The following is a 13,842-nucleotide window of genomic DNA, read 5'->3' on the forward strand; positions in this document are numbered from 1 at the left end:
ATTCATTGAGTCCCAGACTAGCCTGGACTACATGAGACCCTATCTCAAAACAAAATAATAAAAGAATCCTGGTGCATTTGCAGATTGTTAGAAGGAACAGACTGCAACACACTTCTCTCCATCAGAAAGGGCTCTCTTCAGTCCAAACCAGCTACTAAATAATAAAGAACACCACAGGACATGTCCAGTGATGGTCCTCTGTGTGACCAAGAAGTCACAAAAGCTACCAGCAAGCTTCAGAAAGAACTTACGGAGCAAGCCAAGCCACACTTTAGCATAAAGCCACAGGAGACAACAGGAGATAAACACTGGGCACTTCTGAAATTCTCAAATGCTACTGAATAAATTTTAAATGGTCTCAAAAAAAAATAAAAAAACCATAATGCCCTGAAAACCCCAAGGGTGATATACAAGATGACAGAGTCCCCTGGTAGAGAAGATATCGGTCAGGAGCCATGCCAAGGATGAATCCTGGAGGAAAGGGGCGGGACACACATGGCCCCTCTCCACCGGTGTGATGGAACAGGACTGTGAATAATGAAGGAGAACCAGGGATGCTGGGCTTGAGAGCATGTTCACCACTGAAAGAGAAGTGGAGAAAGAGAAATGAAAGGGACGCTGGTGTAGCCGTCACTGTACAGCTGGGATTGTTCTACCCTGCTTACTCTTCTCTTTTTCCTTATTACTTTCAAAAGACACAAACTGGTTTCACTTTCATGGTGTGTGGGCGTTTTAGGAGGAAACAAACTTTACTTAACTGTGAAGGGCATCTCTGTGGACACTGGTTCCTTCAGCCATCCCTTAGCCCGTCACCATCAGAAACTTTGCCCTATAGGCCAGAGGCCCCTTCAGACATACAAAGACCTCGCTAGGCCTTCCTGAGAGATGCATCCAGAGCAAGAAAAAGTCAATAGAAACTTGGAATTGCAGTCTCAGGGACAGGGGTAAGGGTAGAAAGGATGTGAGGTCATGGTTGTTGGAATTTCTCTCCCATGTGAAATATGATGGCAGGGTGGTCCCTGGAGAACCTGTGAGACTTCTGCCCATCCTCAGGGTCCCATGAAGCAGCTGGGTTCTACACTCATATGATCCTATGGTTGTTTTCCTTTCTTCTTTCTTTCTTCCTTTCTTCCTTCCTTCCTTCCTTTCTTTCTTCCTTTCTTCCTTCCTTTCTTCCTTCCTTCCTTTCTTTCTTTCTTTCTTTCTTTCTTTCTTTCTTTCTTTCTTTTCTTGCTTTTTTCTTTCTTTCTTTCTTTCTTTCTTTCTTTCTTTCTTGCTTGCTTGCTTTTTTCTTTCTTTCTTTCTTTCTTTCTTTCTCTTTCTTCCTTCCTTCCCCCTCTCTTTCTCTCTTTGTTTTTTTGTGATTTTTTGGGGGGTGGTCCTGTTTTTCTTGAGGCTGTAAGCTTTTTGTTTCTGTCTGACAGCTTGCAGTGACTTACTGCTTTGAAGAGCACAGAAGACATTGCTCTCCGTGGTCAGCCCTGTACTCTGGGCCGCTGGCCATTCTTCCAGGCCCAGTGTGTCCCTGGCCCGTCTCACCTCCTGAATGCCTGGGATGGTCTAGATATGTCACCCATGGACAGCTGGGTTCCGTATCAGGTCCATCTGGTCCCTCCTGCTCACCCCCACAGTGGCAGGCCTCCAGAGTTGCAGTCAGCTTATTTTTCTTCCCTTTCTTTCTGTAATTGGGCAGAGGATGGGGCAGGGAGGCATCACATCCAACTATCCAACAGTAACTTTCTTTGAGGCTTGGTTGCCATGTGTCTGGAGGATGTAGGGCCTTTTCTTAGTCTCCAGAGATCTCTGTTTGTCCCCGTGCCAGCATGTCAAGTTAAGGCCCGATGTGCCAAAGGATGCGAGCTGTCCACACCATCCAGGGCTCATCACCCATAAAGCAGACATCTTAGGGTTCTCCCGCCGGATCTACACAAGGCCACAGACACCCTGCAGCATCTCCGTGGGGCCTGAAGTCTTGCTCTAGTGTCCACTGTACTCATGTGGACATAGACTTCATAAATGCCGCACCACAGCTCACAAAGTCACTCGAGATGTAAACCAGCCCTCTTCAGGGTCTCACAATCTATCTCCTCCCCCACAAGCATGTCACCCACAGGCTCCCTCATTGCATCTATGGCCACAGACTCCTCTTTCCACTGTCCACAAGAAGATTCACAGTGCGGGGACTGAGCTGACCCCACAGCCCCACTAAGGCACCAGGCTGCTGGAGCTGAGCAGACTGGGCCCACAGCAGCCCTTCCTTCCTCTAGCAGTGGCAGACAGCAGTCCCCGCTTCTCACCGTGAGGTCTCTCAAATGTAATCCTTGCTGCAAAAAGTCTTTGCAAAGAGCAGTTGTCAAATGCCTGCAATCTCACATGGGGCCAGGGTGTCCTCCAGGGTTTGTTTACAACACGTTGGACCCTAGTGCAGATTGGCAAGCTCTCTGCTCTGGCGTTTTACAGCGGGGTTGACAAAGGCTGTCACTCCTGCCCACTCCATCTTACCCGTCATACACCCCAAGGGTGACCAGATGGACCAAGCTGTCTTCCATAGCTCAACCCCAAGGCACATTCTGACCTGACCCCCTGCAGGAAAGCAAACCCACACAGCTCCCAAAAGAGCAGCCCCTGAGCCCTGCATCATAAGGTGCTGGCTGTCCAGTCCCTCCAGGGTTCATCGCTTATACAGCAAACATCTTAGGGTTAAGGTTCTCCCGCCGGAACTGTAAGGTTAACACTGGAACATTAACTCAGAGAAGTTCCTGACTATTGAGTGCCTGGCAAGGAACAGGACAGGCTGCCTCGTCTAGCCCCTCCCTCCAACTTTCAGTTTCCCACTGGCTTTCACAAGTTCAGTCATCCAGTGGCAGCAGTGGCAGTAACACTGGAGAACTTGCTGCAGAAGGAACAGGTGAGAGGCTGGGTGTGCAGGAAGCGAGGACTTGTGGGCACCCAGGTGCTCTGAGGGTCGAGGGGTCTGTGGGGTGGGGATGGCTGCCTCAGATAAGGGATGGGCCAAGGTGGAGCTGAGCCACAGCCACAGCCATCCCTGTGTTGGGATTCAGGAAACACAGGAGACAGACAGTCAGGGTTATGAACTGCATACAGCAGGACCTGTGTGTTTCAGGTGTCTCAGGTGTGGCTTTGGAGGGGTAGAGGCAAGTCATAGTTCTTCAGCATTCAAGGAGCAGGACAAGTGGCATGTCCTCTCTGCCCTCTCAACATGAATGTAGAGGACTCGAAGGAAGGGAGGACAATAGAATGCTTGTCTGGTAGCACAGGTTCCTGCAGCATCTCATCACTGACAGCTGTGCATGCACACCTTTCTGTAGGATCCTGAGTCTTTACCCTTTCTCATACCCACATCCTGGACACTCACACATGCCCACGAGCACCCATAGCACACGCACACGCACACACACATACACAAGCACACATACACAAACACACACATGCACACACATACACACACATACACACACATACACATGCATACTTATACATGTACACATACACATGCACACACATACACATACATACATATATATGCACACACATACATACATATATATGCACACACATACACGCACATACACACACATACACATGCACACTTACACATGTACACATACACATGCACACTTACACATGTACACATACACACGCACACTTACACATGTACACATGCACACACATACATACACACATACACACATATACATGCACATACATACATGCACATGCACATGCATGCGCGTACACACACACACACACACACACACACACACACGCTTCAGGCCAGATACCAGCGTGCTCCTTCCCATTCTCCCTTTGATTTTTTCCTTTGAATACATCACTCAAAATACCTCCTGCCTTTAAGTTGATATCTGTAGTTTGAAAAACAAGTTATCTGTCTTGGGTATAAGAGTTGTAGCCAAGAAGCCCAGGCTGAGCTGATTCCCTTGGGCAGCAATGACGTGTTTCTGCAAAGTAAGGCTCTGAAAGTTCTTGGGTTCTTGCCAAGGGGAGTATCTGTCCCCAGCAAAGGTGGAGGCTTTCCGCATCAGCTACCCTTCCCAGCCACGTGCTAGGACATAAACTCCATGGGGGCTTGGCACGGAGGGGACATACACAACAGGCCGCTAACATGAAGGACGTGCTGACTGCCATCCTTCAGACAGGGTCTGAGCCAGGGTCCGCTGTGCCTCTGACTGAGCTGGGTGCTGTGCTGTGGAAGGCCAGATATGACCTCCAGCTTCTGACCTCACGTCCTGGAGGCTGATGCTTCACTGGGTCTGTGACACTGCTGAGCTTTGGCTTCTCCCAAGGGACTGGGACAGGACCTGTGGCCACGTCAGTGGGCCCTTGGGATTGTGCCCTTACATATTTCTAAGCAGGAAAGATCTTAGTCTATCTTCTGCCTGCTGTGCCTGGAACTAGGTTGGGGAACTGGGGTATAGCCCGTCTCTGAAAGGACATCCTCAGGCAGGGAAGAAAGAGCCTGTGGTCCAGGAGACAGACGCCTACTGATACCGAGAACCAAGGTGGTGTCTCTGAGGCCAGAAATTCTTCAGTGGTCTCCAGAAGAGACCTGAAAAGGCTTAGGCCACCACAGAACAGACCTCTGTGACAAGACGGTAGCTTTGCCCAGGCTGGGGTTGACTTTAGATGACTTGCTAAGGCTCCCAGGCAGATTATACAGTGATGCTGAACCTGAGTGATCCAGTGAGATCCTACAGCGAAAGAAACCCAGTGCTACCCCTGCCCCACTGCCAATTCTAGCTCTGAGGTGTTGTCTACTGAAGAGGAGACACGTGGGAAAAAAGACCCAGAAGTGGCCAAGTCTCCCTCTGGACGGAGAGGCAAAGCAGATAAAGGTTAAGATGAGATTTGGTCCCATACATAGCCCAGTTTGGGGAGGGGGACAGCATCCCAGCCAGGGACCACTCTTCAGCAGACACAGTTCTGAGAGCAGAGGGGGATCCTGGGGAGCCAGTGAAGCCATCTCTTCTGAGATTGTGCCCTGACAGGAACGTTCGAATTGGAGAAAGTGTTTCACAACACTGTCTCAGGGAAAGTGTTGAGTGGATCTTATCAGAGATGGAAAGCCCCCTCAAGAGAGCTGCCACGCCTTTCTAGATGCTTCCACCCATGCAGGTTCCCAGAATGCTGGAGAACTGGTTATGTGAATCCCGGTGATGGGCAGGGGTGGGAAGCACAAAATGCTGAGTTTGTAGGTGCGAAGTAGGTTCTGGTAAACTCCTGACTCCAAGGAGAGGAGTTACAGAGTAAGGCACAGTTCTGGCTGGAAACCGATCCAGAGGAAGATAAAGGGGAGATTGTTTGGCCAGGTGCTGAGTCAGGTGCCAAAGCTGCTTGCTGAAGCCTGTAAGGTAAAGGTGGATGCCCAAAGCAAGGCCACAGATGCCTGGTGTCGGGGCTCGTGGTGCAGTCCTGCTTGCCCAGCATAACGGCCACACAGAGAGGACTCTCCCACTGGCAGTTTTCAACATGACTTCGGGGCAGATTTGAGAACTTGGCAGAAAGAGTCCTGTGTGTGTGCACATGTGTACACACATGTGATGTACACACACATGTGATGTACACACATGTGTGTGTAAGGATGCACAAGTGCAGGTGGATGCATGTACACACTTGTGGAAGGTGTCGCTCCTCGGATGCTGTCCACGTTGCATTTCCGAGACATGCTTTCTTCCGGGAGCCTACCAAGTTGGCTGGGCTGGCTACTTCCCACTGGCAAGCTGATGATGAATACGTGCCAGGTGTCTGACCTTTTATTTCTAATTAAAATATTTATCTTCCTATATGGGTGTAGAGAGAGAATATCTTGTGTATCGTATGGTCGCCAATCAATTAAAAAACAAACCTATGGCCTGTAGGAAAGGGCAGAATAGGCTGTGGGACATCTGGCAGAAAGAATTCTGGGATAGAGCCTGGGGGGAGATCCACCCAGGAAGACATGAGGAGGCAAATGCGTGGCAGCTGCGCACAGGTGACCACCCACATGGCACAGTGCAGGTTAGAATAAGTGGGTTATTTTAATTCTGATCTAGTCAGAGAAGAGCCTGGCTATAGGGCCAAGGTATCTGTAAATATATATTGAGTCTGAGTCTTATTTCTGGGAGCATGGGGCCGGCAGGAAGAACTGGGCCTACCTCCTACATGGCTGTTTTACCTGCATTTATGTGTGGATATGTATTATGCATGTGGGTGTCTGGTGCCCTTGAAGCCAGGAGAGCCCATTGGATCCTCTGGGACTAAAGATACAGACATGTAAGTCGGCACGTGTGTACTGGGAATCAAACCCGGGTCCTCTGGAAGAGCAACATGTGTTCTTAACTGCTGGGCCACCACTTCAGCCCTCATGCCTGACTTTCTGTTGTTTTATTTTTGGAGACAGGGTTTTTCTGTCCTGGAACTGCCTTTGTAGACCAGGCTGGCCTCAAACTCATAGATTCACCTGCCTCCGCCTTCAGAGTGCTGGAATTAAAGGTGTGTACCACCATGCCTGGCTAATATCTGACTTTTGGGTGTGTGGGTGTGTGAAGGGAGTCAAGACAGGGTTTCTCTGTGTAGCCCTGGCAGTCCTGGAACTCACTCTCACTCTGTAGACCAGGCTGTCCTTGAACTCACAATACCTGACTTTTTAATGTAGGTTCTAAGTGTCAAATTCATGTTTTCTTGCTTAGCACTTTACCAGCTGAGCTCTTTCTTCAGCCTCTGGTAAACATTTTAAAACTAAAACTTGAAGCTTTGAAAGAGAAAACAGACAAGGAAAGTATCTGTGTATAGAGCTTCTGGTTACTAAGGGAAAGCGATGAAAGAGAGAGAGAGAGAGAGAGAGAGAGAGAGAGAGAGAGAGAGAGAGAGAGAGAGAGAGAGAGAGAGAGAGAGAGTAACCAAAAAAGGAATAAGCGTTTGTATAAGGAAGACAATGTTCTTCTCTAAACACAAATGTTTCATAAACCAGTCGGAAGTCAGATAACCTCATGAGAAGCAGGCAAGGCTTAGCAAGGGCAGTGTGCAAAATAGAAACCCTCCAGGAGCAAGAAGTCCTGGGAGAAGAGCACTAGCTCCCCGTGTTCCCCTGTGCTCCCCGTGCTACTGGTGCTCCTCTTGCTCCCTGCTCGCCGTGCTCTCCGTGCTCCCTGTGCTGTGAGTCCACAGACATGGTGTGAAGGGAAACAGTGGAGAGTAGAATGGACGGACAGAGTCCAAGAAGGAGGGCAGTCGGGGCAGGAGATTCTCAAACCCTCTTTGTGTGTCTGTCATCTGTGTGTGATAACACCAGCTGGCCAAAGCCTGGAGTCTATGGTCACTAGACTGAGGCTGCATGGATTGAGGAGGGGCTAGGGCAAGTCCAAACCCAGGCCCTTGCCCTCGCTGGACAAATACTCTACCACTAAGTTAAATTCCTGACCCAGTGTCAGAGTACCCGGTCTTCAAGTGACCACAAATTCGCACAGCTCACAACTGCAGGAATTTACTCTCTCACAATCCTGGGAGCCAGAAATGGAGGCTGCAATCATGTCCACAATGTCCACACAGGCTTGGGAGGGTCGGTTTCTGTCCTGAGGCTCTGGGAGACTAGGTATTGTGGCTGCACCAGTCTCATCTCTGCCTCAGTGGATGATGGCCTTCATCTCTGGGCCTGTGTGCCTAAATTCCCTCTCCTAAGATATCCGTCCTACTGGCTATGACTCACCAGATCCAGTGCGACCTCGTCCTGACTAGCTACACTGTAGTGGCTTAACGCCAAATAAAGTCACAGTCACTCAGTAGACAAGTTTCTTGAGGGACAAATGGTATGACAGGGAGAGACAAAGGACAGAGGGAGATGGTGTATCTAAGCCTTACATAAAATGATCTCATCGTGTGTGTGTGTGTGTGTGTGTGTGTGTGTGTGTACAGGATACACACGAAAGGACATCTTTGCATTCCCCTGGCTTCCCTCAGCTATGTCTCTCTGGCAGTCTCTATCAGTTACCTTTCCTTGCTTTTTCTTTGGGAAAGAGGTGGAGAGAACTTTGGTCGTAGTGAGACGGTCTCAAGCTGTACCTCAGGCTGGCCTCAGACACATGGAAATCTTCTGCCCCAGCATCCCAGTGTTGGAATAACAGGCGTGAGCCACCATGACTGGCTTGTCTCCTGCTCTTCTGTCACAGGTTGTTCTTGAAGGAGCAACATGAGAAATTTAGTGATTTAAGGCCTTATTGCAACAATTAGAAATAAAAAAAGGTCTCAGAGTGGACATACCTCTAGTCCCAACATTCAGAGCAAGTTCCAAGCCAGCCAGAGCTTCATCTCAAAAAGAGAGAGAAAGAGAGAGAGAGAGAAGAAAAGAGAGAAAAGATAGAAAAGAAATCAGCAAGCAACAAGAAAAATTAGATGTTGAGTAAAATGGGGGTATATGGAAATCCTTTGTGCTTTCTGGTCAATATTTCTTTCTATAAATCACTCAGGTGTGGTGATACCTGCCTATAATCCCAGAGCTTGGGAGGTTGAGGCAAGGAGATAGCAAATTAAGGTCATCCCAAGCGACATAGTACTGATACTGTCCAACTAGCTAACAAGTGACTTAACATGTTCTCTCAGCCATGACTCCGTTCCCTTAAACGCAGTCCCGGCGGCTGCTAGTTCCATGGAAAGCTCTACGGGAGAATTGCACAATATGCGATGAGCGTGGCGCTACTTGCTCCTCATTTCAAGTGTGCCTCATTGCTTTACCACAGTCAGTGACACCTCACCAAGTACTGGTCAGGAGGGTGGGCACTGGCAGCTCATAGTGCCACAGAAGCTCAGGTATTGGGGCAGGGCTAGTCAAAAGCTCAGGGACCCTGGGCTGCACACCCGGCCAGGCTAGGACCACTCCCACCAGACTCTGCAGCAGCCTCAATGGGCCTCTGACCTCTGTGCTTTCCTTTTAGGGAGTATTCCCAGACAGCCGGAGAGGACAGCAGTCTCCTAAGGCCTCCCGTCCCACCAGCTGGCCATGCTGACCTGCCCTTTGGTGTTCACTATCCCTACCCTCCAGCTTTTCAGCACCCTGCTCCTGGCGGTCTCCCTGAATGCTCAGAATAAAAGTAGGTCTGGGTCTTGTGCCAGAGGGAAGGATACAGGATCCAGACAGGTTAGGAAGGACGAACCAAGGTTAGATCCAGGTGATTACCACCACCTAGCAGACTCGGTACCAAGGATGGGCAGGAGGACTGGTGTCCCCTGGGCTACAGAAGTGTGAACTGCGTACCTCTGAGGGTGGCTGACAACAAAGGACCAGTGATGCTTGGAGCTGATGTTAGATCACCAGTGGGACTTCCCAAAACTACACCCAGACCGCAAGGGAAAGCGGGTGCCTTTGCCAAGCAATGCGGGCACCGCATATCTGAGGGCCTGCTCACCGCCTCTGCATACATCCAGCCTTGTCCAGATGATGCCTCAGCAGCTTACACTCAGGACAGTCAGAGTAGGTGTAGAAAACGAGTCCCGGGGAGTCCCCCCAACACAGCTCTTCAGATCAAAACTCCCCAGTGACATCAGCGCTATTTTGTTCCTTCCACATAGCGTGTGCCTACTTTTGGCCTCGTCAGTGTGAAATATCTCATCCTGTCCAATCAGTGCGAAATATCTCTTTCCGTCTCTCAGGAGTCCTGTCACCTGCCTCTGCCCATGGCCTGCAAGAATAGCTGGCTACTGTCCCCCACACAGCCCTGCCTTGCCCATATGTGACCATCCTCTCCACACAGGCTGGGACAGACCTGTCTGCACCGAGGGCGCCGTGTCTGTGCCTCGAGGCAATACTGCAGTGTTGACCTGTAACATCGCTAACACCTTCACTGAAGTCACCATCCAGCTGTCTGCCCGTGGAAAGGACAGGACCATCTTCAATAAAAAGCCCCAAGGAAACTTCTCTTGGAGTGGGTGGGAGCTTCAGGTTCAAGGGGGACAGGCCCAGCTTGTGATCAAAGACGTCCAGGACGACCATGCGGGGATGTACCTGTGGCAGCTGCGCGGATGCCAGAGATATTACAGAAACGTCACCCTGAATATTTCAGGTGAGGCAAGTGCTGTGGAGGAGGAGATAGGGGGATAAGAAGGGCCAGTGTGTGGAATGTGGCAGAGACAGATGGTCACTCAAAGACCCGAAGGCGGCAGAGGGGAAGGCAAAGATTTTGATCTCTCAGAGGAACTTAATCTGCCCTGAGGTGTAGAAAAGAGTTCCTAGACGAGCAGAAGCCGCTAACGCTATCTCTCTCTGCCAGCCCCAAGCCTCTCACACATCAGCTGTGGGAGTGAAATCGCACCCCAATTCTCTATGTCCTGAGAGTTTCCAGCAAAACCCAGCCACCGTCTGGTAGAGGACACTCGCACCAGGCCTACTACTGAGGTCACACAGAGGTCCCCAGCACGGCCCTCTTAACTGAGGTTGGCTCCAGTTCCAGCAGTACCCACACTGCCTTGAGCCCACTGCCCTCCCCAAGACACTCCCACCAGGGACGGCTGCCCCAGACTTTGAGCACCTTAAGGAAAGCAAGTTTAGCCAAGTGAGATGCGATTCCAGCACTTGTGAGGCTGTAAGGCAGACAATCATGAGCTCAGGGTCAGACCTCATCTCCAAATAATACCTAAAGAGCAAAGTCTCTCCAGGACACCACCTTTCCCTGTGATAGCCATCCTGTCTGTACCTGAACCATCTCCCAGAACCCTCCTCTCTACTCCAGCCACACATCCTACCAAGTTCCAGCTTAGTTCTGTTGCTATGGCAACGTCCATGACCAAAAGCAACTTAGGAGCATTCCAGTGTGTGAGCAATGTCTGTCACTGAGGGAAGTCAGGGCAGGAACTCAAGCGAAAACCTGAGGAGGATACTCCCTGGCTAGCTGTCTAACCCGCGTCTCCCTCCTTCCTCTTCCTTCTCTCTTTTTCTTTTTCTCATTCCATTCTTCCTTCCCTTCCCTTCCTTCCCACCCCAACCCCCATCTCTCTCTCTCTCTCTCTCTCTCTCTCACACACACACACACACACACACACACACACACATATACATACATACACACACACAGACACGCACACGCTTGCGCGCGCACACACACACACACACACACACACACTGTGTATCCCTGACCTAGATTCACAGAAATCCACCTGCCTCTGCCTCCTGCCTTCTAAATGCTGGAATTCAAAGTGAATGCCACCTTTGCTAGCTTTCTTATCTAAATCAGGACCACCTGCTCAGGGAATGGTGCCATCTACAGAAGGCTGAACCCGCCTACATCAGTTAACAATCAAGACAATCCCCACAGACATGTCCAAGGTCTCTCTGATCCAGGCAGCCCCTCAACTAAGACTTCCTTCTCAGGTGGTTCTAGGCTGTGTCACGTTGGCATCCAAGGCTATCTAGACCCACTCTCCTAGTGTTTCGATTTATTCACAAAGTGCAAATACGTGCAGAAGACTTCTGTTCTTCTGACACCCCTCTGTGCCATCCCTTTAGAAGCCAGCATACCCCCTGATGTACTGTAAGCCCACCCATCCTTACCACACCTAGAAATGGGTCCCTCCCAGCCTGACACTCACTGCCCAGTCCGCCCTTTCTGTCCCTGTAAAGCATCCTGCCCTCAGGCTCCATCCAACTGCCACCCTCCCCACACCAGTTCAATCTGTCATAATTAAAGGCGAGCCTGACATTTGTTCTTCCTGAAACCAGCCAGCAGGACTCTTGCAGCTGGCATTGGGGTGGGCAAATTCACATAACTGATGGTATGTCTCTGGCAGAGCCTTCAAAGGAAGACAAGGTCACAGGCACAAGGCTCTTCACACCCCTCCCAGGTAGGTGTCATGCCCCTGTCTCCAGGCTATGCATTCCAGCCGCTCCTGATGCCGTGGAGCCAGTGCTGCCCACCTGGGACCCTTCACCCTTAGCTCTCCTTGTACTTGGCCGGCAGATGTCACTGCCCGGGAGGGTGTGGGGCCAGCAGGTGGCAGATAACCAGTGAGGGATGAAGAACCAGTGGTGGAAACCCTCACCCCCGATTGTTCCTGACCCACTTTAGATCCAGCCGAGAGCTCTCAGCTACAGGACAAGCCTGGGACCCTTGTGGGAGTCATCATTGTCTTCATCTTGGGAGTCACCGGATTCCTTGTATTTATCTACTACAGGCACCGTCGTTCCTAGAAGTCCCAGGGGGTAAGACGGATCATAGAGGCCACACAGGACCAAGATGGCAGGGTCCACCCCAAGAACTTTCCTTTAGCCTGATATAGCTAAGAATATCAGCCCTGAATTAGGCCTGCCAGGATCATCTGTTCTCAAGCTTTATTTTGACCCTGGAATTCTTTGGAGAGCAGTGTGGAGTCTGTAGTCATCAGCATCCTCTCAGGACTCTTGGGAAATTGTGTTTCTGATCCAGGGTGATCCAGGTAGGATCCCTTGGAAGTAAGTCCATCGTAGACTCTGCCCCAGGCTCTGCCGGGAGGAGGCATGTAAGAATGAGCATTGAGTGCTCTCAGCTAGGTGGCATGACCATTCGTATATGCAGTGTTTGAGATGCTAGGTCATCTGTGAATTCCTGTGCCTGTCTGTAGACAGGTCTCAGTTCAGGAGTTCACCCCCTCTCCCTCTCCTCTCATCCCTCTCTGTCTAGGTAAAAAGGTTCCAAGTCTGCGGCCGGAGGAAGCTGAAGGGAGCTTCCTGCAGAGTTGATCCAGAGCGAGGCCACCAGCATGGGCTTATCGTGTTCTTGGCCCTTGGAGACCTCTGAAACCCCAGACACCATGGGATCACCATTACACGCTTGGCAGAGCAAAAGGCTTTGTTCGGTTTGCTGGGCACAAAAGACCTTTCCCTGAAGGTAACGGAACCCTTCATTCTGTGTGGAAGAGGGGACAGCGACTCACTGAAAAAGGACCTTGGAAGCTGGAAAACAGTTTAGGAGATCTTTCGGTCACGTGTACAGCCTCCTGACTATGGTCTTCAGTCCTCTGATCTGCTGCTCCACTCTTCCCCAAATTGGGACTTCCCAAGCTGCACATGATGGCCTCCTTTTCTTCTGCTGAACCTCTGTGGTCAGCAACCCTCCACTACCCAAAGATCTCCAGTGTAAGCCCGATGCTGCACAAAGATTTGCTACCTGTAGAACGTGGGACATACCTGATTCCTGACTCACAACAGAAAGGAGTTTGGGAAACCCAGACATCAGGTTCCAGGGGCCAGAGTAGGGAGATAGGACTTTAAGAGGAATCATCTCCCCACGCCGGCCCCTGTAGGGCAGAGTGCTGTCAGGGACAGGAGTCTATGAAAAGGTATAGGTGTTGGTTGGCAGGCATTGCTCTCCTGAGGAGCACGGAGTCTTGGGATTCCCTGGGGGCCTCTCCTCAGGAGACCCTGGAGACCCAGCTTCCTGACTCATAGCCACCACCGGCTGTTCTTTTCTGACCTTTTGTTCTGGTTACAATGTTATTTTTTCTTACAATTAAATGATTTTTGATAGAAATTTCATGCTTTATTTACTTTTATTTATTATTATTATTTTATTATCATTATTGTTGTTGTGTATGATTGTGGATATGGACATGCCAGAGTGCATTGTGGAGGGCAGAGGACAACATTTGGGAGTGAGTCACTGCCTTTGCGCTTGTTTTGAGGCAGATTCTCTCCTGACTCTGCTACTGTAGTATATGTGGCAGTCTAGCTAGCCCACGAGCATCCACACAGTTCTCCAGTCTCTATCTCACCAGGGCTAAGAGTGCCCAGATGACAGATATGTGTGCTCACTACATCTGGCTTTTACACAGATTCCAAAAATCAAATTCAGGTCATCAGGCAAA

The 13,842-nt window shown here is 50.2% G+C and overlaps 1 protein-coding gene across 1 annotated transcript; it reads left to right on the top strand.

Annotated features, from left to right (window-relative positions):
• The first annotated feature begins 2,798 nt into the window (after positions 1-2,798).
• Positions 2,799-13,508, top strand: Sectm1 (secreted and transmembrane 1). The gene is made up of 6 exons (XM_052196717.1): positions 2,799-2,908; positions 8,946-9,101; positions 9,762-10,070; positions 11,791-11,844; positions 12,069-12,202; positions 12,660-13,508. The coding sequence occupies exons 2-5, from the start codon at positions 9,011-9,013 to the stop codon at positions 12,188-12,190; spliced, it is 576 nt and encodes a 191-aa protein (XP_052052677.1). The 5' UTR covers positions 2,799-2,908; positions 8,946-9,010; the 3' UTR covers positions 12,191-12,202; positions 12,660-13,508.
• The last annotated feature ends 334 nt before the right edge of the window (positions 13,509-13,842 follow it).

Source organism: Apodemus sylvaticus, chromosome 10, assembly GCF_947179515.1.
Source record: "Apodemus sylvaticus chromosome 10, mApoSyl1.1, whole genome shotgun sequence".
NCBI lineage: Eukaryota > Metazoa > Chordata > Mammalia > Rodentia > Muridae > Apodemus > Apodemus sylvaticus.